Genomic DNA, 26,364 nt, shown 5'->3' with positions numbered 1-26,364 from the left:
TCTCCCCCCCGGAAAACAGGTCAACGGGGGTCAAGTCTGGCTCGTAAACAGCGCGTCACCTGAGACATTCCAGGTGGGTTCAGGTGAGATTAACACTCTCGAGACAACAAGAGCGGCGCCAATAAGAGCAAGGCACACACACACAAACACACACACACACACACACACACACACACACACACACACACACACACACACACACAAACAGACATTCCACATCCTCCTTCAAGAAAAACACCTGTCAACACACGCTTCCCTGTACACTTGGAAATACACCTGGAAATACATGACAAGACTGAGTTTGCACCTTGCTTCCACCGGACATAACACACACACACACACACACATGCTTATCCCTCCCTCCACACGTGTCATCTCTACACACCTGCCAATGCAAACCTGAGGAGAGCACATCGATAGGGTACTAAAAGAGGGAGGTACATACATACACACACCTGCACAGATACCCACACAAACCTACCCACAACACTACACACCTATCCCCCAGCACCTCTCTCCCACACACCTGCCTCATTTACACACCTGAGAAGAAGAGGACGCCTGCGGGGTGTCTGGTCTTGAAGGAGAAGGACAGCTGGTCACTCTGGGCGGCGAGGGGCTGCCCGCCGGTGCGTCGCAGATCCCACCACACGTACTCCCGGCCTCTGAAGGTGATCTCCTCCACCTGGCGCTCTGTGGAGGGAAACGGAGGGGCTTAGACACGGCGGAGGAATGTGGAGGGGCTCAAGAGGGTCATTGGAGTGGCTTAAGGATTATGAAAGGATGTAGAAGAGGATCAGATTCGACTTGGGGAACATGGATGAAGGAAGGAGAGGTAAGTTGGTAGACAAACAGATACGTGAGTGAACTGGACGCTGTATAAAGGTGTGGACTCATTATTAAACACGTGACCAGGTAAGATAATGGCTCAGGTGATTCTTGGAGGTAATGGAAAGGAGGAAGGAAAGGTTAGTGGGTAGACAAACATGAAGGTCAGTGATTTGGACCCTACATAAAGGTGTGGGTTGATTAGTAAAAACGTGACCAGTAGAAATGGCCTAGGTGATTGTTGGAGATAATGGAAAGGAGGAAGGAAAGGTTAGTAGGCAGACAAACATGAAAGGTAAAGGTGTGTGTGTGTGTGTGTGTGTGTGTGTGTGTGTGTGTGTGTGTGTGTTAATAAGCAAAAAACGTGACCAAGTAAAATAATGGCTCAGGTGATTCTTGGAGGTAATGGAAAGGAGGATGGAAAGGTAAGTGATTTGGACCCTATATAAAGGTGCGTGTTAATTAGCAAAAAACGTGACCAGGTGTAAAAATGGCCTAGGTGATTACTGGAAGAACATGCAAAAGGGAAGGAAAAATAAGGGTCAGTAAGACAGGTGAGTAAGTTAAGGTAAACAAGTGTGAGTTAGTGGATTAATTAGCAAACAGGTGGGCAATTACAGGAAACAGCCAGGTAATGCGCATGAGTCAGTGTGTTCAGGCGAATTCAATAAACATTAATATATGTTAATAAGTTTACGTGGGTGTGAAATCGTACTTCGGTCCAACGAATTCAGGTTAAATAGAGTAGACAAATCCTTTAATGCATATGACAGTATAGGAAAAAGGTGTCGATATGAGCGTACGTGTGTAAGTGTGTATACAAGTGTGAGTGTACCAGGTGTGAGTGTGTGTGTGTGTAAGTGTGTAAATGTGTATGTACTAAGCGTGTAAGTGTGTAAATATGTCTACAGGTGTGAGTGTACCAGGTGTGTAAGTATGTAAGTGTGTAAATGTGTAGAAATATGTAAATGTGTGAAATAGGTGTTTGTATCTTTCTTTCCACCTTGCTTTCTTTCTTTCTTTCTTTCTTTCTTTCTTTCTTTCTTTCTTTCTGTGTGTGTATATGAAAAGTGATATTGTGTCCACGTGTGAGAATATACATGTCCCCCTTATAAAAAAAAAAATAGCCGAGGAGGGACAAAAGTGTAAAAATCCACGAATACTCCCGAGTTCGCCGCCACAAATCCCTTGAAATTCTGGACATTAAGAGGAAAACACCAGAGCATGAAACGGAAGACACACGCGGGCGGGGAAAGAGGAATATAGCGCCCGCAGAAATGTAGTAAAGAGGAAAAAAACGATGTAGGAAAAAAAGAGGAAAATATGATAAACGTGTCAGAGAAATACCCAAAAGAGGAAAAATAAACTCAAAGTCCTCAGGGAAAGAAAGGGGAAGAGGAGGAGGAGGAGGAGGAGAAAGAGGAGAAGGAGAAAAATAAAGAGGAAAAAAAGAGATAGAAAAAGAAGAGTACCCGAGGGAGGAGGAAAAGAGGAAAGAAGACAAAATAAAAGAAAGACGAGGAGACAGATCCAAGAGGAGGAGGAGGAGGAGGAGGAGGAGGAGGAGGAGGAGGAGAAGGAGGAGGGTCAAAAGAAGGAAGAGAAGGACAGGGAAGAGGAGGTAGAGGAAGATGGGGAGTCAGAAGGAGAGAGAGAGAGAGAGAGAGAGAGGAGAGAGAGAGAGGAGAGAGAGAGAGAGAGAGAGAGAGAGAGAGAGAGAGAGAGAGAGAGAGAGAGAGAGAGAGAGAGAGAGAGAGAGAGAGAGAGAGAGAGAGAGAGAGAGAGAGAGAGAGAGAGAGAGAGAGAGAGAGAGAGAGAGAGAGAGAGAGAGAGAGAGAGAGAGAGTAAAAAAGAGAAAGAAAAGATTAAAGATTATGACAGAAAGACCGGTAAAACACATAAAAAAGGACATTAAAACCGAGAGAAGAAGATAACATAGAGAGAATATTATAAAGAAGACACAGAGAGAGACAGAGAAGGGCACGGACACGGACCACAATCCCTCTGAAGCAAGACCATTCTTAAGGCGTGTAAATTTTGAGCGGATTAAACTCAATCTTCTCGGAATGGACCTGGCCAGAGAAAGAGACCGAGAGAGAGAGACCAAGACCGAGACTGAGAGCGAGAGAGAGAAAGAGAGAGAGGGGGAGGTAAGAGAGGGAAAGAGCGAGAGAGAGAAAGAGAGAGAAGAAGGTAAGAGAGGGAGAGAGAGAGAGAGAGATGTGGGCGGAGAGGGGAAATAGTAACACGAGGCAGAGAGATAAAAAACAGATACTAAGTACTCTCAATCTGTCTCCCTCTCCCTCTCCCTCTCTCTCTCTCTCTCTCTCTCTGACGCAGGGGGGACACAAACAGCCAAGCCTTGACACTATATATAAACATGAACGTCTCTCTGCGCCTCAAGTGACCGCAGTTGGGACGTTCAAAGGCGGACGTTGCATGAAGATATAATTTGGTTGAGAGAAATATAGAGAGGCACGGAGAGCGCTGGCGAGGATGTAAGTGCTTGTGAGTGAGGGTGAGGGAGAGTGAGGGAGGGTGAGATTGTGAGTGGGCGGTGGGTAAATATGAATGATAGTGCATGTGTGAGTGTGTGAGTGTGTGTGTTTGAGTGAATAAGTGAATGGGGGGAGTGTATTGGTGTGTGAGTGAATGGACAAACAAGTGACATGAGTGTGTGGGTGTGAATGGAGTGAGTGAGGGAGTGTATGGGTGTGAGTATTGGTGTATGAGTGAGTGTGTGAGTGAATGAGACAAACGGGTGAATGTTGCAAGAGTGTACTGGTGTGTGTGTGTGTATGTTGACGTGAGTGTCTTCACTGAATGGACAAAGGAGTGAGGAGAGAGTGTATTACATGTGAGTATCAGTGTGAGTGTGTGAGTGAGTGCGTGGATGAGTGAGTGAGTTTGTATAGATATTGGCGTTGGTGTGAGTGTGTGAGTGAGTATGTGGGAGAGTGAGAAAGTCAATGGCAGTGTGTGGGCGAATAAGTGTGCGTGAGAAATACGTGCAAAGGTAAAATTAAATGTCAGACGAAGAGGTGACAAATAAAACAATAATAAAACAACAACAACAAAAAAAAACCACCTACGAAAATACAACACGACCCGTCATTTTAAAACACCATAAAACAACAACAACAATAAGCTGAAAAAATCCCTCCAAAATCCCTCTTATAAACCCACCGGCAAATTTAAATATACTTAAGGAAACAGCAACTGACCTCAAAACACTATCCAATCCTCTTACCGCGTCGGCATAGAGGATTGAGTCCGCCTCTCTCTAGCGTGTCCTGACTAAGCTTGCCTAAGAGGATCTGATTCCCTTAACTAACGTGGGACTTTTCTTTCCTTCCTCTATGACCTGAGAGCCGTGTAAAAGGAAGAGAGTGGGAGCAGGAGGAAGGAAGGTGAGGAGGAAGAGGAGAAGGAGGAAAAGGATAAGTGAAAGGATGTCAGATGTGAGGGAAGAGAAATAAAGGTGTGAGAAAAGGGAAATAAAACTGGAGGAAGAGAGAAAAGAGTAGGAGAAAGAGGAGGACGAAGGAGGAAGAGGAGAAGAGAAAGGAAGAGAATGGATGTCAGAAGTGAGGGAAGGGAAAAAGAAAGTGAGAAAGATGGAGATTAAAACTGGAGGAGGTAAAGAATAAGGTATAAAGGAAGAGAGAGAAAAGAGAAAGAGGTTAAGTAAAGGAAAAGAGAGGAATATTTACCGTAATGGATGATAGATAGAGAGAAAGAGGAGAGAGACAAAGAAAGACAGAGAGAGAAAGAGAAGGGGAGAAAAGAAGGAAAGGAAAAGAGAGGAATATTTACCGCAATGGATGATAGATAGAGAGAAAGAGGAGAGAGACAAAGAAAGACAGAGAGAGAAAGAGAAGGGGAGAAAAGACGGAAAGGAAAAGAGAGGAATATTTACCGCAATGGATGATAGATAGAGAGAAAGAGGAGAGAGACAAAGAAAGACAGAGAGAGAAAGAGAAGGGAAGAAAAGGAAGAAAGGAAAATGATGATGTGGGAGTATGATTAAGTGATGAGGGGAGAAAAGAGAGGGACAAAGATGACAGAGGGGAAAAAAGGGGAGAGAGGGGAGAGAGAGAGAGAGGGGAGAGGAGGACAATTATCATCCACAGGTCAATTAATGTAATGTACACTTCACCAATGGCTTACAACTGGTATTACTTCCCTTTATCCTCCCTTTAACAGGACCTCTCTCTCTCTCGTATTCTTCATCTTTCAAGCTTCTCGACTTTCATCTTTTACTCCTTCTCTCTCTCTCTCTGTCATATATATTCCCTCTTTCCTCAGCCTTCACCTCACTCTCCTTTCCTCCCTCCTCTCCTCTTCCTTCTCTCCTTCCCTCCCTGTCTCTCCGGCTCCTCCAAGTCATTGCAGTGGAGGTGGAAGGAGTTTCTGGACGCAGGTGGAGGAAAAGTTATCTAAACAGAAAATAATGAAAGCAAACAAACGGAGGCGCAAAATGATGATGAGTTTGTGAAGTGCTACACGCGAGGAGGAGGAGGAGGAGGAGGAGGAGGAAGAGGGAAGATAAACAAATACGTAAAAATAAAGACATGAGAGAAATAAGAACAAGTAAATAGATTCACGACCATTTTACTTATATTTAGACCTTATTATTTCCACTCCCATCTCTCCTTCTCCTTCTCCTCCTCCTCCTTCTCCTCCTCTCCGCACCTCCCACATCTATAAGTCCAGTCTGATTGCGTGTCCTGCGAGTCTTTCCATCAGATTTATATTTCGCCGGGAAGCAGGACAACCGCAGAGGGACTGAGGGGCCCCGTCTCGTACTCGCTGGGGGCGTCGCTCTGCAGGGGAAGGGGGGAGCGGCGCGTGGCAAAAATAGGCAAGTTCCCCCCCTCAAAAGACGTATGAGAAGGTGGGATAGGATTACGTTTTCTGTTTGAATTTATACTGTGATGTTTTAGCCAGGGAAGGTCTCTTAGATTATGATTATGGTGCGAGAGAGAGAGAGAGAGAGAGAGAGAGAGAGAGAGAGAGAGAGAGAGTTCGGAAGTAGGTTACGTAACTGGTCTCATTAAACGTATATCAAGTGTCTCATAACTCTTTGCCAATTACTTCTCATTAGGTCTCTCTCTCTCTCTCTCTTATGCTGTCGAGAGAGAGAGAGAGAGAGAGAGAGAGAGAGAGAGAGAGAGAGAGAGAGAGAGAGAGAGAGAGAGAGAGAGAGAATAAGAAGACGATTTCTGGTCAGCCTTAGTGATGAAAATTGGAAGAGGTCTGTGTGTGTGTGTGTGTGTGTGTGTGTGTGTGTGAGTGTGTGCGTGGTGGGCGTGTCTTATACAGACACACACACACACACACACACACACACACACACACACACACACACACACACACACACACACACACACCAATACCAAGCCATACACACACACAGGTACATACACAGTTTCTCTTTAACATTCACATGAAACATTGCAACATGGCCATCAACACATCTCCCTCTCTCTCTCTCTCTCTCTGCCGTTCATTTCCGCAGCCAATATTCACATCGCGGGTTGGTCACACTGTAATGTTTCCTCGTATTGAAAACTTGTCAGCCCGGCGATTGTTTGGGCAGTTTTACTTATGGTTTTCCGTCGCTTGGCCAGAGTCGATTTCGTTTAATTTAATTGTAGTTTATTCGTCCGCCTCCTAATAGATTTGCGGACGGGATGAGTGAAATAATAATAAAAAAACGGGAACAGCAGTAACAACAACGCCCCCCGTATTGCCATTAACACGTGTGAAAATTGTGTGATTGTATGTGTTTGTGTGTGTGTGTGTGTGTGTTTCGGGGTGGGGGATGGGGGGGGTTGTGTGTTTGTGTTTGTGTGTGTATGTCGGGGGGTTGTGTTTGCGTGTGTGGGGGGGGGTGGTTGTGTGTGTTTGTGTTTGTGTTTGTATTTGTGTTTTTGTGTGAATGTGTGGGGGTGGGGGTTGTATTTGTGTTTGTGTTTGTGTGTGTACGTGTGTGTGTGCGGGGCAAACGTCTTGGAATGAGATCTGATATGTAAATTTTCCTTCCTCAATCATACAAATACAATCTCAGGTGTAATTGAAATAAAACATCGAAAAGAGAAGACGAGGTCAAGCGGTTTAAAGCGAATATCACGTCCAGTTAACTTAGAACAGAAAAAAAAGAACATACTGAACCATCCCAAAATAGAAACCAATAAAAAGAAAAAAAGAAAAATGACGTCAAACGATTAAAAAAATACATCACTTCTAGTTAAGTTGAAATACAATAAATGGAAACATTGACCAATCCCGAAATAAAAATAAAACAACATAAAAAAAAGCATGAAAAGGAGAGATTAGGTCAAAGTTACAAAATGCATCGTCTCCAGTTAACTTTAAAAAGGAAAAAAAAAATCATAGAAAACAGAGGAAATAAAAACATATTAATCCACCCAAAATAAGAAAACAAAAAACAAAACAAAAAAGACATGAAAAAAAGGACATGAGGTCAAAGTGTATAAAAAAAAATATTAAAACCTACATCCAGTTAACCTAAAAAAAAAAAAAACGAAAAATACAAAAAAGACAGCCGAACATGAGGTCAAAATGTATCAAAATATATCACATCCAATTAACCTAAAAATAAATAAAAAAAAATAAAAAAACGAACATGAGGTCAAAACGTATAAAAAAAAAAAATATTACGTCCAGTTAACCTAAAAAAAAGAAGAAAAAAAAGAAAAAAAAACCATGTTAGTCCATCCCAAAAAACAAAATAAAAACAATGTAATTACGGTCATAGCGGCGGCGGCAGCGGACACTCACTTGTTGCGTTTACTCTGAATTAATTGGAAAACGCATCAATTTCATACACATATTTTGGGCGGATATTACACAAAAACCCAACTTTTATTCATAATTAGTGAATCCTCGCGCCGCCCCGCCCGCTCATTGCGTTTGTTAGTGTGACGTTTAATAATTTGGGAAGCGTCAGTATGATTTTTTTTCATTTCTTGCTCTTTTTTTAACTTTTTTTCCTTTCACTCTTTTTTACTCTATTTTTCACTCTTTTTCCTTTTTCTTTTACTTTTCCTCTTACTTTTACTCTTTTATGCTGTTTTTTTTTACTTCTTTTTACTCCTTTTTAATCTTTTCTTACTTTTTTTAACTGTTTTTCCTCTTTTTTTTCCTCATTTGTACCCTGTCTCTTTTTATTATGGAGAGAGAGAGAGAGAGAGAGAGAGAGAGAGAGAGAAACTAATAACGTTAACCTTACGATTATTTGGTTGCTCGCTCTGTCGTACTTGACCTCTCTCTCTCTCTTCTAAGCATATGATTCAAACGTTTAATGAGCGTTTTAAGATTCTACTTATCCTCCTCCTCCTCCTCTTCCTCTTCCTCTTCCTCTTCTTCTTCCTCCTCCTCCTCTTCCTCCTCTTCTTCTTCTTCCTCCTCCTCCTCCTCCTCCTCCTCCTCCTTATAAACTTAAGTGCTCCCTTTTGTTAGTCAGTCGGGATTTTTTTTTCTTTCAGTTCCTCTTCGTTTTTAATTTGTTCCCGTCCCCCTTTTTTTTTTTCCTTCGTTTCATAAGTGTGTCCGTGTTGTTATCTTTTCCTTTGCGCTTACATGTCTGTCTCTCTCTTCGTTTGGGCCTAATTGCGTGTGTGTGTGTATGTGTGTGTGTGTGTGTGTGTGTGTGTGTGTGTGTGTCAACCCCTCCCCCCCACCACCACACACAGGGGACAAGGTACACATAAACACCTAATAGAAACACACCCGACCCGCCAACCCTTCGAGACAAGTGTGACGTCACGAAAGCGATGACGTCACAGATGGACAGGTGCCAATGACGCTTCGAGACTCACCTGGCACACCTGTAAACCCCCTGAGGCGTGTTACCTGTCGCTACACGGGTCAGGTAACTCAATATTCCCATGCATGAAAATCGATCCCCTTTAAGCCCGCAGAGGCGTCAGGTGCCACAAAAAAGGTGGAAACACGTAACAAAGCCACACGTGAATTCTTAAAGCTTGGCACTGAGGCACTCCTGACGTCATAAGCGGTAGGGGAGAGGTGATTGGTTGATGGGCGGTGACGTCATTCTCAAGAGGGGGCGTGATTGGTTGAGAGCGCGTGATGTCATTGGTGTGTTTGTGACGCCTGAGATGGAATTGAATATGGCGGAGTTGTGTTTGTGTGACCTTATTCGACCCTCTCTTCCTCCCCTCCTCCTCATCTTCTTCTTCCCTCTCTCTTTATTTTCCCCTCTAATCTTCCTTTCCCCTCTTCCCCTCTCTTTTTCTCCTTCCTTCCTTCCTTTCGACTTGTTTTTATACATAATTTCTTCTTTCCTTTCTCCTCGCTTCCTTTTCAGCCTCTTCTTCTCTTCCTTACCCTCCTTTTATTTCTCTACTTCTACTCCTCATTCCAAATCTCCCATCTCCTCCTCCTTCTTTTTTTCTGACTTTCTCCTACTTTCTCTCTTTCCCATCTTCCTCTTTATCTAACCATTTCTCCATCTCCCTTCTCTCACACTTTCCTCCTCCTACTCTTTCCGATTCCTCCTCCTCCTTCCTCTCTTTCCCACCCTCCTCTTTATCCAACCATCTCTCATTCCACCTCCCTACTCACACTTCTCCTCCCTCCTCTGCCTCCTACTCTTTCCTTCATTATTCCTCCTCCTCCTCCTCCTCCTCCTCCTCCTCCACCCTCCGCTCTTTTCTCTCTCCCCCCTCGTCTCCTTTTCCTCCTTGCCGCCTGGGATTGTTCTGAAAGAGCGTGGGAGTGACATCGGAGGTGACCTTGTTAATTTAGGAGATAGTTGGGAAGAAGGCGATTAAAGGAGAGAGGAGACGAAGGAAAGCGAGGAGGAGGAGGAGGAGGAGGAGACGAGGGGAAGGTGGAGGAGGAGGAGGGGAAAACTTGGCGAAGGAAGAAGAGAGGAGAGATAAAAGAGAGACAACCTGCGATACTTATGGTGCAAAAAAGAAAAAAAAGAGGCGCTGGAAAGTGAGTAAAGGAGAGAGGCAGAGATAAGAGAAGAAACAAGAGGAAGGAAAGACACGAAGAGGAAAGAGTGAGAAAAAAAGAAAAAAAGGGGGACAGGAGACATGGCAGGTGTGGAGGTGGAGGAGGTGGAGGAGGAGGTGGAGGAGTAGGAAGGAAGAAGAGGTGGAGGAGGAGGAGGAGGAGGAGACGACAGCTAACTTTGGAAAGAAAAGAAATGAGGAAGGGCAACCAAAAGGAAGAGGCGGAAGAGGAGGAGGAGGAAGAGGAGGAGGAAGAGGAGGAGGAGTAGGAGGAAGAGAGGGAAAAAAAAACAGAAGACATGAAGTTTTTTCTTGAAGGAGGAGCATGATAGCTTGAAGGATCTCCCGAATGTCTCTGAGAATTGCCAATTAGTGAAGGGAGGGAGGGAGGAGGAGGAGGAGGAAGAGAGACGGGAGGAGGCGGGAGGAAAGAGGGAAAAGACGGAAGGGAGGGAAAGAAGGGTGGAGGAATAGGAGAGGAAACCAAGAGCTGTCTGAAGGAGGAACAAGAGGAGGAGGAGGAGGAGGAGGAAGGAGGCGGAAGGAGACGGGAAGTGAAGAGAAGGAAGAGAGAGAGTGATGGAAGGAAAAGGAGGAGGAGGAGGAAACCGAGAGCTGTCTGAAGGAGGAGCGAGAGGAAGAAGGAGGCGGAAGAGACAAGGAGGGGAAAGATGGGAGGAAGGGAGGAAGGGAAAAGGGAAAGATAAGAAAAAAGCGGGAGGGAAGGAGAGAAGGGAAAAAAGGACGGGGGAGGAGGAAAAGGGGAAAACCAAAACCTGTCTGAAGGAGGAACTAGAGGTGGAGGAGGAAGGAGGCAAGAGACATAGAAGGAAAAATACGGAGGGAGGAAAAGGGGAGGAGGGAAGAAGCTGTCTGAAGGAGCGGCAATGTTCACTTGTTTTTGGCGAGTTTTTGTCCCGCGGCGTCGGAAGCCAGAGCGGGTATCTGTTGCCTCTGATGTTTAATTAAGTCTGCGTCTTAAAATGCAGCCGGGAGAGTGGGCGGCGATGTCACGTGATAAGGAAGAAGTCTAGGAGGAGGAGGAGGAGGAGGAGGAGGAGAAGAAGTTTCGAATCTGATATCCTGCGACAGAAAACTCATTACTTAGAAAGGTCGTGTTTTTTATTAACTTTTTTTTTCTCTCTATCTATACATCCACCTACCTACCTATGCACCTTTTTCTCTCTCCCTCTACATCTACCAACCTGTCTATCTACCTTCTCTCTCCACCCATCATCTTTTCACTTCACATATTTCTTACTGAACGTTGGTGAAATGGCCGGGAAATGCTACCTAATGATCCGTCGTCCAATCTGTCAGGGTTCGAATCCTAGCCTTAACAGAGGACACGTGCGGGTTTCAGTTACCTCTCCGCCTTTTCAAAGTTTGTCTGTACCTTTCGAGCCACCTGAGGGAAGTACCTGAGCGGCGTCCTCTCATTAAGGGGGAAAAGGAAGGTAAGGTACGGAGGTCAACGCAGCGGCTTTACTTCTTTTTAACTTCATTCCCCTATTTCTATTTTTTATCAATGTTGGATTATATTTGTTTAACCTTTTTCTTTTCCTTATTCTGTTTCTCTTCATTTTCCTTCTTTTTTTCCTGTATGTTCATCTTCATCTTCATCATCTTTCCAGGCTCTTCTTATCATTTTCCTTCTTTTTTCCTTGTCATGTTTACCGTCATCTTCATTTTTCATTATGGTTATCAAGCTTTATCTTTCCCAGACTCTATTTTTATAATTTTCCTTTTTTTTCTTGGTTAAATCTTCCTTCTCCTCCTCCTCCTTTTCCTTTTTATCTTTGTCTTCTTCTTTTCTTTCTATTCTCCCCTTCTTCTTTTCCTTTTCTGTCTCCTCTTCCTCCTCCTCCTCTTCCTCCTCCTCCTCCTCCTCCTTCCCCCTTTCTCTTCCTTCTCCTTTTCCTCCTCCTTTTCCTTTCCTTCCCCCTTCCTCCTTCTCCTCTTCCTCCTCCTCATCCTCCTCCTTCCCCCTTTCTCTTCCTTCTCCTTTTCCTACTCCTTTTCCTTTCCTTCCCCCTCCTCCTCCTCCTCCTCCGCCTACCAGACCTCATACCAGCGCCAGAAATAAAAGAAAAAGAGTCCCGGATAGAGACATATAACATCATTAGAGACACAGGCCACCACACGGCAGAGAATCACCACAAGACCTCAAACTAATCTCCAAAAAAATGGCCCAGAAGCATATCAGGCCAGAACCTCCTCCCTTTATTTGTTGGCCATGTGTCTTTGGGCCATAACGAACCTCTCTTTCTCTCTGTTTGTCTGTTTCTGTCTCTTTTTTTTTTCACTTCTCTTCTCTTCTACTCTCTTCGGTTTCCTTTTTTTCCTTCCCTTCCTTTCCTTTGCTTTCCTTTCCTTTCTTTACCTGTCCTTTCCTTTCCTTACCTTTCCTTCCCATTCTTTTCTTTTCCTTTCCTTTCCATTCCTTTCCTGTCTTTTCCATTCCCTTCCTTTCCCTTCCTTTCCCTTCCTTTCCTTTTCCTTTCCTTTCATCCCTTCCCTTCCCTTCCCAACCCTTCCCTTCACTTCTCTTCTCTCAAAATATCCCTCAATAACAACCTTCTCCTTCCTACACCTTCGCACTCTAACCTATTGACGGACAAAAATATCCCTTTTACCTAACTCTCCACCACCACCACCATCACCACCGCCGCCGCCACCGCTCACAAACCTTTCCCCTTTCCCAGCAGCCTCGCCTCAACACACCAGCACCGGGTCACACCAATATTTCAGGGCCTCCCACTCATCTGCCACACCCCGCCACATCACTGCCCACACACCACCGAGGGAACCAACCTGAAAATATCATCTTCGCCAGCGCAACACATCGGCCACGCCCTTGAAAAACACCCAAAACATGACGTTATATATATTTCTCGAGGACTTTTTTTTTTTTGGCCTCCCACGCTGCTCCCTGCAAACTATATTCCCCTCGTTATAAAAGAATTCTATCCCCATTAATATCCCATCCCCCAGAATCACCCAGGGCTTAAAATATATACATGACCTTTTTTATTTTGCCTCCTACGCAGTCCCACCACACCCAAACTTGACGTCACATAATCCCAAATGACATCCCTGGAAAAACTGAGCCCCGTTTCACCTCAGGGGGTTAAATTTATCCTAACTCCTACACATCCCACCCCCCTAACAGCACGAAAATAGCACCTCAGACTCCTTCAGTACATTCCTCGTAACTAACACCGAAATAACTCTCTCTCAGGGATTCTGGGTAAAACTCAACTCTACAAACAAGTGATCAAATTCCACAGGTAACAGGATTGGGGTGGAGGTGACAGGAGAGTACTTAAGCCTGGCTCTGTTTATGTGGAATTTCTTGGAAGGCCCGACTATACCAGAGGAGGAGACAGAAAGGGTTCCAAGAGTGGTGGGAAGAGGGGAAACTGGTGTAGGTTGAGGGAGGGTGACAGGGACAGACGGACAAAGGAGGAAAGAATGGGAAGGAAAACAATTGGAAGAGAAATGTTAAGTGGAAATGTACAGGGAAAGACGAAGAAACAGAGACATAAGGGGAAAGAATGAGAAGGAAAACAAATGGAAGAGAAAAGCGGAGTGAAAATACGGAAGGAAAATGAAAGAAAATGAGGAAGAAATTCAAGTAAATGTGAGAGATATGGGAAGGAAAAGAGAAGAAAATGACTATGAAAGAATGAAAAGAAAAAGAAAGAAAATGGAGAACCAACGGAAAGGGAGGACATAGACGGGAAAAGTTAAAAGGGAAAATGAAATAACAAAAGTAGAAATAACGGGAAAAAAGAAAAGGGGGATGGAACAGAAATAGAATCAATAGGGAAATAAGAAAATACGGAGGAGGTAACATTCTGAAAAACATGGAGAAAAGGAAAGGGAAGGAAAAATAAGAGGAGGAGGAAGGAGAAGAGAAGAAAAAATGCAGCGGCAGTATCTTATCTTTCTTTCCTCGTGTCTGTACAAATGATAACGACCACGTATCCTTTACTTACTGCACGCACCAAAAAAAGGGAAAAAGAAAAGAAAAAAGGGTGAAAGATATTGTGTACCGGCGGAAGGAAGGAAGACAGAAAGAAAGAGAAAAAAAAGATAGAAACGGAGGAAGGAAGAAAGAGAGAAGAAAGGAAGGAAGGAAGGCAGGTAGGAAGGGAGGATGGAAGGAAGGAAGGAAGGAAGGAAAGAAGGACACAGACACACATACTGAGATAGACAAACACACACACACACACACACACACACACACACACACACACACACACACACACACACACCACACATACAATCCCCACACACATACACACAACCCCCTCCCCCCCACACATAGCCCCCTCCCCCCCTCCCCCCTACGCAGAAAAAGAGCAGCACCACCACCACCAGCGCCACCCAACACACACATTTGCATTCGCAGTTGAAATAAAAACAAACAGTTAACTTTCCAGCCATTTCGCGCACTAAGCTGACTGTACAGAGCCATGGCAGCCTCGTGCGTGGCGGTAATGGCCGTGCCTGATCGTGCATGACTCGGGGGGGGCGGCGGTGGGAGAGGGGGCAAGGGGGATAGGTCCGTGCAGGAAGAGAATGGGAGGGCAGCGGCAGAGGCGAGCGGTAGGGATGTGGAGGAACGAAAAGGGAGGAGTGGGAAGGGAGGACAGGGAAGGGGAATAGGCTGGTGCAGTAGTGTGGGGTGGATGAAAGGATGTGGAGGGGAAGGGAAGGGAAGGGAGGAGAGAGGAGGAAAGAGAAGGGAAGGGAGAGAAGGGAAGGGAGGAGAGGGGAGGAAAGAGAAGGGAAGGGAGAGAAGGGAAGGGAATGGAAAGGTAAGGAGGGGAAGGGATGGGATCGACGCTGAAGGGACAGGGGATTGAAAGAAAGAGAAGGGAAGGAATGAGAGAAACAAAAAGAAGTGGAAAACAAGGAAAAAAGACGAGAGGAAAAGGAGGACAGAAAGGAAAAAAAGAAATGGGATGAAAGGGGAAGGGAAATAGTACAAGGCAAGGAAATTATGGAAATAGGAACGAATGGGATAAGAAGAGAAAGAAAGGAAAAAAAAGTGTAAGGAAGGAATAGGAAAAAAGAAAGGGAGGAAATGGGAGGGAACGAAATGGGATGGAGGAGGAGGAGGAGGAGGAGGAGGGAGAGAAAGAGGAAGAAGGAGGAAAAGGAGAGAAAAGTGAAAGTTCCCTTGCTGTTCTCTTTGCATTTGTCGTCCTGATGGCCTCTTGTTCCGATGTTTACCTGTGTGTGCGTATGTGCGTGTGTGTGTGTGTGTGTGTGTGTGTGTGTGTGTGTGTGTGTGTGTGTGTGTGTGTGTGTGTGTGTGTGTGTGTGTGTGTGTAATTTAGTCTTAAACTGCTTAAACCTTTACAACTTTTTTTTTTTTGCGTCTGGTTTATTTTGCTCTTCGTGACGCATTTCTTTTCCTTTTATACCTTCATTATTTTCTTTCTTTTCTTCTCTTTTTTTTTACATTCTATTTTTACGTTTGTTTGTCTGTTGAGTGTTTGCGTCCTTCTGTTTGCTTTCCGCTTTCCTGCATCTTAATTTTCTTTTCTATTTTTACTCCTTTTCCGTTTTTCTATTCCTTGCTTTTCATTGATTTTCTATTTCTTGTCATTTTCCTTTTTCTCTCGTGTCACCTTCACCTTTTTTCTCTTCCTCCTTCGTCATCGCTCTCTTCACCCGTATCTCCACCTTATCTTCCCTATTTTTACCCTTTTCCCTTTTTTCTATTCCTTCCTTTTCCTTTATTTTCTATTTCTCACCCTTTTCTTTTTTGTCTCATATCACCTTCCCTTTTTTTCTCTCCCTCCTGCGTCATCTCTCTCTCCACCCTTATCTTCCCTATTTTTATCCTTTTCCCTTTTTCTGGTCCTTACTTTTCACTCATTTTCTATATCTCACCCTTTTCGTTTTTCTATCATATCACCTTCACTTTTTTCTCTCCCTCCTTCGTCATCTCTCCCCCCTTACCTTTACCTTTCTCCCTATCTCACCTAACCCTATCATCCATTATTCCTCTTCTCCATCGTTCACCATATCCTCCCATCATCCTCTCATCCATCTCTTTCTCATCACTTACTTCCCTTCCCCTCCACACCTCTCATTCCTCCCCTTCCTCTCGAATTACCTCGCCCTCTCATTTTTCTCTCCTCCCTTCCTCTCCTGTCGCTTCTCATTCACCTCCTTCCCTCCTTCCCTTCCTTATTCCCCTATCTCTTCCCCATCTTTACCTGGTTATCTCCCTTCCTCATGTATCACCTCAACCTCTCATCTCTCCTCCTTCCCTTCCTTTGTTGTCTCCTCACCTGTCTCGTCTCTTACCTAACACCCTTACTCACCTGGTTTTCCTTCCCCTCTTACCTACCACCCTATCCCTTGCGCACCCTTACCTGGCTGTCCTCCCTTGTGTCTCCCTTGCCGCCCTCCCACCTGTCTCCATGCTTCCCTCCTTTACCTGCATTCCTCCTCACTTGCCTCCACTTACCTGGGCTCTTAATCTCGCTCACTTACCTCCCTTGCTCACCTGTATTCCTTTTACCTTCGCTCATGGCCTCCTAACACCTGCTCTTTGCCTTATTACACCTGTTTCTTGACCTTTTACCTGTGCTGCCGTTTTACCTGTTTTCCTGACCCCCTTACACTTTCCCTACCACACACACAACCCTTTCTTTCTGCACCTTTCTTTTAATTCCTACCTTCCCTTTACCTTGTTTTCCTTTTACCTTTTTTACCTATCACCTTCCCTACTAACAACTACTACCTTAATCTCCCTTCACATGGTCCCTTTTACCCTTCCTGCTATCCCCTTCACCCTACCTACCTTCCCCTTCTTCCCCTTTACCCTATCTGTTCTCTCACCTGCATCCACCTGCCTTCACCTGGTTCCTCTTTACCTTCACCCCTGACCCACAAGACCTGTCCCCGTGACCCGACCTTTACCTGCAAGTCCTCGCCGGAGCTGAGGCGGATAAGACCGGGTGATTCAGGTGCCTCTGGAAGGTCATTACGGGGGTTTTACGAGCCATCTAGAAGCAGCTCAGACATTAAACGTTAAGCCGAAGCCAAAGTCACAGTGAAGAAGCGGTCGCGTGAGGAGTCGGCGTTCGCTTTTCATTTTCATTTTTTATGCCGGTTTTTTTATAAAGTTCTTTTTTCTGCTTCTTTTTTCGTTCCTCGTTTTTTTTGTGTTTTTTTTACTTGGGGAAGGTGCAGTAGGATGACGAGGTGGACGAAAGGTGAAAGGGAGAGAGGGAGAGAGGACTGTTTGAGGAAAGGAGAAGAAAGGAAAAGAAGGGATCGAAAGGACTCTGAGGGAGGGAAAAGGAAAGAAATGAAAGGAGAGGAATGTGAGAGGGATGGAAGAAAGGAAAAGAAGGGAGAAAGAGACAGTGGAAGAGAGAATCATGTGAGGAATGGAAGAAGAAATAAACAAAGAAGGAAGAAAGGAAGGAATGAAAGAACATAAGGAAGGAGGAAAGAAAGCAGACGAAAGGAGGAAGGAAGGAAGGTAGAAGGGACGGAAGGAGGAACATAAAGAGGGAGGGAAGGTAGGCAGGGAGGGAAGGCGAGGAAAGGAGGGAAGGAGGAGGAGGAGGAAGGTTACTCGACGACTTAAAGGTGAATACAAGTTGCGGTCGTTACGTTATTTTCCTCCCTTATATATATATTTTGTTTTATTTGTCGTGATGAAGAGATTGCGGCGCCGCGGTTGTTTCTCAGGGAAGTTCAACAACAAAGGTACGACTGTGTATATATATTTTCCCTCCCGAGAACTTTACGCGGTTATTTAAAGGCAAAAATCCTACAGTATTCACATAAAGAACCAACCTTAACCTTTCTCCGCACGGAATTGCTTCTTTTCTCCTCTCTCTCTCTTCTTTCCTTTTCTTCTCTTTTCCTTCCTTTTCACTTATCTTTTCTGTTCTTTTCTTCTCTTCTGTTCTCTCTCTCTCTCTCTCTCTCTCTCTCTCTTTTCTTTTCTGTTCTTTTCTTCTGTTCTTTTCTTCTCTGTTCTATTATGTATTTCTCTTCTCTCTCCTCTTCTCTTTTCTTTTCTCTCTTCTCTCTCTCTCTCCCATAAACTTTACGCAGTGGCCAGGAGATCATAATTAAACCAAAAGTGTCTCGCATTTTAATAGAGAAAAAAAAAGTCTTCATCCTCAATTAGAAGAAAATAAAGATAAATATTGCAACGCTTATTTGTCGGAGGAGAATAATACGAAACGAAGGAGGAATAAGGAGGAGGGAAAAAAGAATAAATAAAGAACGAGGGGAAAGAAAATAAGGAATCGTGGCGGTAATAATAATAAGAGTCTTTCCCTTCTCCATCCTTCATCAGAATTTCCAGCCAGGCAGCCACCGCGGGAGCTCCGGAGGAAGAAAGAAGAAAAAAGAAGAGGAAGAAGAAGACGCCTTAAGAAGCCCCCACCAAAACACTTCAAAAGCCGCCAAGTTAACAGAGAAACATGGAAAAAAACGCACACAAGAATACGCCTCACTACCCCCAACCCCCCACAAACACTCCCCCCTTCTCCCCTTCCCTTCCCCTTTCTTCCCCTCATTCTCCCCCACTCCTTCGCCTCTCCGTCCCATCCCTTCTTCCCCACATTCTTCCCTATCCCTCCTCCTTCGCTCCTTCTTCCCATCCCTTCCCAACACACCAACACAAAAAATACACCTCACTACCCTCCCCACCCCACACAAACACTCCTCCCTTCTCCCCCTCTTTTCTCCTTCTTCCCCACATTCTTCCCCTTTCTTCCCTCCCCTCTCTCCCCATCCTTTCATCCCTCCCCTCCACACACAAACACAAAACTGAACCCAACTTTCCCTTCTCTCTTTTTCCATTCTTGTGCCCACATACTCCCATGATTACCTTCTTCCTCGTAATCTCCCATTCCTACCTTTTATTATTGCAAACACACACTCTTTCCCTTCTTTTCTTTTCTCTTTACATATCATTCCTCCCTTCTCTTTTCACTAACACACAAGCTCCCTCTTTCCCTTCATTCCTTTTTAATCCTCCTTTTTTCCATCGTTTCCTCTTCATAAACACAAACTTACCCTTCTTTTCCCTTCTCTTAATCTCTTATTCCTTCATTTAGTCTTTACAAACACACCCTTTTCTCCCTTCTCTTTCTTTCTCTTAATCTCCTATACCTCCTTTCTCTTTCTACTAACACACAAGCACACTCTTTCTTCTTTACTTCTTTCTCTTCCCCTTCATCCCTTCCCTGTCCACACACAAACACACACCAACCCACATCTTCCCCTTAACGCACTGACCTCCAGACGGCCTCTCAACGCCTCGGGGCATCAACTAAGGGCCGCTCGGCACCTCGCAGTCTCTCATAAAGGGCCTCATGACCTCCCCGGCCTGCTCATTACCCTCAGCCTCACCACCTCGCTGTCAGCTGAATATTATCTCGCTTTCCTCTCGATTTCTTGCCTCCCCGGCCTCGTGCAAGCAATATTAAAGTTCTCGTGCTTGCGGAAGGAGAAAGAGGCCGCGGGTTGGGCTTGCGAGGAGGGCAAAGGTCGATAAAGAAGACGAAGAAGAGAGAGAGAGAGAGAGAGAGAGAGAGAGAGAGAGAGAGAGAGAGAGAGAGAGAGAGAGAGAGAGAGAGAGAGAGAGAGAGAGAGAAAATACAAGTAAACATTTCTGATATCTTTTTTTTCTCTTCTTTCTTTTTCGTTTTCTCTTTTTTTCCGTGTTTTAAGTTCATTTCTGTTTTTTTTCATGATTTATTTCTTGATTAAAAGAGATTCGTGTGTAGGACTATTTTTTTTCAGTGCATGAGATTAATTTTGTTATGCGAATTGAATGTTCCAGTTCATAAAAAAAGAAAAAAAATAGGCGGTGAAGAGACTGAGGATGAACCGGGAAATCAGATGAATGAAAAAATACAGCAGAAATAAATAAATAAAACAAGTTAAACACGTGTATATGAAGTGAAGGAAAAGTAAAACGCAGGACAAAACAAACCAGGACCCAGACCAATAAAAAAAAACCACCCACAAAAATAAGTAAAAAAATAATAACCACGCACATATGAAGTAAAAACAAAGCAAGACGCACAACAACATAAATCAGGCCATTAGAGATCGAGGGAACGCTACCAGTCAGGCCTCACTGAACGACTAATTACACAAACAAGGACGAAACACATTAACAAGGACTCGGTATTAATGCCTTGATGAGAGTGGATGAGAGTGTGTGAATGTGGGTGAAGGAAGGACTGGGTGTAGATGTGTGGGTGTGAGGGAATGCGAATGAGAGAGTGGGTGTGGATGGGGCGAATGTGGATAAGGGTAAGGATGAGGGTGTGAGTGTGGGTGCAGATGTGGGTATGGGTGTGTGTGGATGAGGGGAGGATTAAGTGTAAAAATGTCAGTGTAATGATGTCAGTGTACGTAGAGGTGTCAGTGTAGAGATGTCAGTGAAGATCATAATGCCTCTTGCTTTACCTCCCCTTCTCCCTCCCTCCCCACTTCTCTCCTTTCACTTTGCCCTGAATTACCTGCAGATGAATTAATCCAACAGCTCCCCTCCTCCTCCTCCTCCACCTCCTCCTTCCTCTTCCCGTCCTCCCCTCCCCCCCTCACAAAGTGCTCGCCAGACCCAGTGATTCCCGTCAGGAGGGAGACATCAAGAGGCAACACAGACCTTCCACGAACCTCCAGAAAGACAGTTTGATCCTCTTATTTTTCCGATTCCTTTGTTTTACTTATTCCGCTTCCTCCTCCTCCTCTTATTTATTCCCAACCTCTCAGCAGTAAGAAGAAAAACATTGAATTTACAGGATTTTCAAAGTTTTGGTCACGTTTTTAGCAGTTCCGGAAGCTTTACATTGATGGGGTAAATAGGAAAGCATTCAGACTCTCCTAACCTATTTCTTGTCTGATTCTAGGGATGGAGACTTAAACCTCCTTAGCAGTTCATCTATTGTCTCTCTCTCCTCCATTTCAATCCCCTCTGAATACAAGCCTAATCCTCCTTAATGCTCATCCTTCGATTCTTATTTCCTCGTTGTTTTGCCTCCTCCTTTGCTGCTCTCTTCTCTCCCCTCTTTCCGTTTCTCTTTATTTCCGCCTTTAAATATTTCCGCATTGGTCCTCCACTTGGCGACCTACTCCTATACTCTCCTTTTCTCATCCCTTTGCCTTTCCCTTCCTCCCTCTCTCAGTACAGGCCGCTCTTTCCTTGCCCAAACTTAAGCCAACGGGAACCTGTTTACTATATCCGGGTTATGAAAGTTCACCTTATATATAAGTCCCATAATTTTACCGCATCGATGGTTGGCTTTATACTGGTGTGTGTGTGTGTGTGTGTGTGTGTGTGTGTGTGTGTGTGTGTGTGTGTGTGTGTGTGTGTGTGTGTGTGTGTGTGTGTGTGTGTGTGTGTGTGTGTGTGTGTTTGCAGTAATTTTCCCTCATGCAAATTTTTGGGCGACACACACACACACACACACACACACACACACACACTACAGTGGCGTACACAAGTAATTCACGTACACAAACAAACCTCAACCTCCCGAGAAAGCAAAGATCTCAAGTAATGGGAAAATAGACTCAAGGAAAGTAAAAGAGACAACATTATACTTCTGAAGGTAAAATAAAGATAGGAAGAGGAGGAGAAAAGAACAAGGAAAGGAAAACAGGAAGTGGAGGAGCAAGAAAGTAAAAAAAAAGGAGGAGGAGGAGACAAGAACAAGCAAAGGAAAATAGGAAAAGGAGGAAGGGAAACTAGAAGGAAATGAAAGCAAGAAACGTTATGAGGGAGGACGGCAGGAAGGAAGGCAGAGAGAGAGCGAGCGAGGGTTGGTTGGAATATAGGGAAGGAAAACATTTATACACTGGGCAAGATGGAAATTCCTATACATATGGAGAAGGTAAATTAATAAATGGAGGGAAAAAGGAGAACGGAGGGAGCGAGGAATCTTGCCGGCATCAGGAAACGGGGAAGCGACGGTGAAACTCTACGGTATTTAGTTGCGCGTTTCACTTACTCGCCGTCAACTAATTGGCTCCATATTTTCCCATTAACCATATTTTTCTTTTCCCTTTCTGATCTCTACTGCTCTGACGTGCCCTTCCTTCCTTCCTGCCCTAATATTAGTTTTTGTTTCCCTTTTTTCCTCGTTTGCTGCAGTCTATATTTCATTGTTCCTGATTTCTACTGCTGTGATGTTCCCTTCCTTCCTGACCTTATTCCTCATTTCTATCTTACAGCTCTAGTATTTGTTTTCTTCTTTCCCTTTCTTCCTCGTCTACCGCATTCTATATTTTCTTGTTCCTTTCTGATCCTTGCTTCGATGTGACTTTCCATCTTGCCCATATTCCTTGTTTCTTTCCTTAGAGCTTTAGTGTTCCCTTTTCTTTTCATTCCCTTTCCTCCTCGTCCGCCGCAGTCTGAGTGCCTCCAGCGTGCCTCACATCACGGAAGGAAGCCTGACTGACTCCGAAGTCATTTATAACGAAACAATGGGAGGACGCCGAGTGAGAGACGGAGCAAAGGGATGAAGGGAGGAGGGCGGGATGGAGAAAGAAAGGAGGAAAACATATTGAGAAAGGAAAAAGAAAACATCGAAAAATCTAATAAATGAAATATTGGTAACTTTCTCCTCCGATTTTACATTAATGAAATGCAGGACAGTGACCAGCCGCTATCCAAAGACCCCCAATCGCCCCCAACCCCTTCCTTCCCTCCCTCTTCTCTCTCCTCTCTCCCTTCCCTCTCCTTCCCGCCCGACACCTCTACCCCCCGACCCCTTCCCTCAGTGCAACACCTGCCTACACAATATTAACTCCGCGTTACACGGCACATGACCTCGATGGAGCCGTGAGATATTGAATACTTTGAGGTCAACAGAGCAAACGATGATCTCCGATAAAAACTAAATTACAAAGTGATCACGACCCGAGTCACATCCTTTCAACGCTACTTTGATGGAATTAAATTGTCTGTGTGAGTGTGTTCTCTCTCTCTCTCTCTCTCTCTCTCTCTCTCTCTCTCTCTCTCTGTTTCTGTCTCTCTGTTTCTCTGTTTCTCTGTTTCTGTCTCTCTGTTTCTCTGTTTCTCTGTCTCTGTCTCAGTCTGTCTCATTGTCTGTCTATTAATCTATCTATCTATCTCATTATCCATCCATTAATCTGTTTATATTCCAAACTATATAGACATTAACCCTTTACTATCTACACAGGAATTACAACCCCCACCTCAGTCACAAAAAAATACATATTCACAAAATCATGAATTGAACCCATCCACAAAAAAAAAAGAAATACTGGAATGTTGACGGCCATAATTACAAACGCACACAAACACCAAATTAATGCCTATAGCTGGAAACGCCACTCTTTCAAACTGTTAGGCAGGGTGATTAGACCCATAAAATGAACGCTAATGTCCACAAACAGACGAATCTTTTATCAATATGCAACCGACGCAACCAACGCCCACTGCCACCTACACTCTCCTACACCCCCCTGACACCCCAACCTAACCTATACTGTACACTCCTCCCTCACCCCACCAACCACCCCCCACCCCGTCTTGTTAGTGTCATATCCCATCAAAGAAACCCTTACTCGCTCCAGTGATTGAGTGAGAGAGAGGGAGAGGGGAAGAGACAGAGACACGGACAGAGAGAAAGACTGAAAAGGGCAACATAACGGCCTCATCAAATCCTCTAAAACGCAAGCTGGAACACAAACCAACACCAAAATTAACTCCGGGTCACGTAGCGGCGGCCCCCGAGTGTTTCCTGAGGCTGAAAACGGCCCTGAAAACACTAGAAAATTGGCCTCGGAGTCTGGGGCAAAAATTTCCGTGCAACACAAAACAAGAAAGCAAACAAAACAAAACGGTCTCATCAAAATAACGTATATGTAGACAGAGAGGGAGACAGAGAGAGAGAGAGAGAGAGAGAGAGAGAGAGAGAGAGAGAGAGAGAGAGAGAGAGAGAGAGAGAGAGAGAGTTGCCAAAGAGAAAACAACGTAGGAATTTAATTACTCGGAATTTTTAGTCATAGAAAGCGTCTGTTATTACAAGAACCTAACCTCAACGCTAGCGGAGGAGGTGGGGTGTGGGGGGGGGGGGAGAGTGGGAGAAGTGGAGGGCAGGAGAGAATTGCGTTGGAGGAGAAGAGGAGGAAGAAGAGGAAGAGGTAAGAGAGGGGAGTGAGTGAAGAGAGAGTGGGAGAATGGAGGAGGGATCAAGGATAAAAGAAAGAGAACAGTAAAAGGGAAAGAAAAGTGAGGACAGAGAGAGAGAGAGGAAGGTAAAAAGAGTGAAGAATAGAATGCGAGAGACGTAAATGAAGAAACGGAATGACAAAAGTAAAACGAAAAGAATCGAAACTAAAATTGATATAGTTCTGCGTAGAGGAAGAACACATACATACATACAAACATACATACATACATAAACCACTTGTATACCTGACTACCTTAATAATTAACACGAAGGAGGCAGAAAAGGTGAACGTGATTACCTAATGAGTACGAGGAAGAACTGAGTAAATAATTAGAGGGAGAGAAAAGAGAAGAAAGAAAAGCGAGAATATTGATGAAAATGAAGAAAGACGAAAACAACAACACCCACACACACTGACGAAAACCAAAACAAGACCAGGAGGAATTTAAGGAATGTAGGGTTAAAGGGGGAGTGACAGGGAGGGAAGGACGGAAAGAAAAAAAGATATAAAGCAAGAGAAAGGGAGAGAAAGAGGGCGAGAGACACAAACAGAGGCACAAAAGGAAAAAGAGAAGAGGGTAGAGGGCTGGAGCTGAATGAGAATAAAGAAGGTTCCTGAATTTAGACTGGCCTAAGGGTGTTTTGGGGAATATGAGAGAGCGAGAGAGAGAGAGAGAGAGAGAGAGAGAGAGAGATGAATGAGTGGCTTTCATTAGGTTGAATAGATGAGTGTGAACATGACGAGGAGGAAAGAAGAAAGGAGAGGAAGAAAAGCAAGAGTCTGTGGCTGGGTTAGGAAGAGAAAAACCTAGAAAAAAGCAAAGAAGCGGATGTGGGGGGGAGGGACGACTGGACGCTGGGAGGGTGGAAGAAGGTGTGAAGTGAATAGAAGAAAAGAAGAGAGCAAAAAGGCTGGAGAGGAGGAGGGAGGGAGGAAGAAAAAGGCAGTGTAAAAGGTTGGAGAGGAGAGAGGAAAAGGCTGTGAATGTGAGAGACCCAGATAAAAGGAGCTTAGTAGTGGGTATGAGATGGGATGAATAAAATAAGAAGAGTTACGGGAGGAGTGTCAATAGGAAAGGAGAGTGAACGAGACGGAAAATGCATTGGGTGGAGTGCCGAGACGGGGAGACGGGACAGGGAGGAAGGGAGAGGGACGGAAGGGGATAGAGAGGGTCGGGGGCACAGAACGAAGAACGGAGAGAGAAAATATATCGAAGAAAGTGTAATAACGCCGTGAGAAATCTTAAAATAAACACCAATAAGAGCAAGGAATCAAACCCGCGCCCGTAAAATGAAAGCAGTGTAAAAGGACGAGAAATTCAGAAGACGGTGGAAAGAAATGGACGAAGAAGGTTGAAAAAGGAATGGAAAAGCGATAATGAAAGAGAAAAGAGAGAAGAAACAGAAAGAAAGGATGAGAGACAGAAAGAAAATGGGACGAAAAATGGATGGATGGAAAAAATGGACGAAGAAGGTTCAAAAAGAAATAGAAAAGCGTGAAAAATAGCGAAAAAAAAGGAAGAAACTGGAAAAAAAGATGTGAAAAGGAAATATATGGGACGGAAAATGCAGAAGAAAGAAAGAAAAGGATAAAAAAGGCAGATAAAGAAATGGGAAAGCGTGAATTTGAGCGAAAAAAAGGGAAGAAACAGGAAAAAAAAGGAACAATAGAGATGGAAAATGCAGAAAATAGAAAGAAAAAAACAAAAAAAGAATAAAAGAGCGTGAAAAAGACCGAGAAAAGGGCAGAAAAAAAGGATGAGGAGGCGAACGTAGAGAAAAAAATAGAAAAAGTGTGAAAAAATAAAGAAATGGATGTACGGGAGAAGGAAAAGAAAATAAAAGAGCAGAAAAGTTGGAAAATAAGGAGCGAAAAGGGGCAGGAAAAGGCTAATAGGATGGCTAGTGTTGAATAGAGAGACTGGAAGCGGCGGAATCCAGTCTGTATCCGATCAATGGAGAATCGATCAGATGCCAGCGGTGTGAAATGAGTCATGGGGAGAGAGTGAGTAATGGTCCCAGTCTCTCTCTCTCTCTCTCTCTCTCTCTCTCTCTCTGCGTTTATTGTTTTTTTTCTTCCTTTCTCTTTCATTTTCTTCTTTTTCTTTCCTTCTACCTTTTGTTTTCTGTCTGTTTCTCTCTCTTTCTCTTCCTCCCCCTGTCCCTCTCTCTCTCGCGGGGTCTCGTATGCAAGGATTTTCCACTCTCTCATCCTTCAGCCAAATGGAGGGAAGTGAAGGATGGAGGAGGAAGAGGGAAACGAAGTGGGAATGAAAATGGAGAGGATGGCTCTTCAAAAAAATCATCCAAACGAC

General features: G+C 44.4%; 1 protein-coding gene across 6 annotated transcripts in view; it reads right to left on the bottom strand.

Moving 5' to 3' along the window:
* The window catches only part of LOC126998100 (neurexin-1-like), a 193,991-nt gene that overhangs the window by 37,667 nt on the left and 129,960 nt on the right, over window positions 1-26,364 (bottom strand). For all 6 annotated transcript variants that reach the window (XM_050859495.1, XM_050859491.1, XM_050859490.1 and 3 more), the window contains exon 3: window positions 544-693. In XM_050859495.1, coding sequence (XP_050715452.1) covers window positions 544-693 — 150 coding nt within the window. The remainder of the gene's footprint in view (window positions 1-543; window positions 694-26,364) is intronic.

This window comes from Eriocheir sinensis, chromosome 13 (genome assembly GCF_024679095.1).
Source record: "Eriocheir sinensis breed Jianghai 21 chromosome 13, ASM2467909v1, whole genome shotgun sequence".
Lineage (NCBI taxonomy): Eukaryota > Metazoa > Arthropoda > Malacostraca > Decapoda > Varunidae > Eriocheir > Eriocheir sinensis.
Note: the sequence above shows the minus strand (reverse complement) of the source record. Positions and strands in the feature narration are given on the sequence as shown.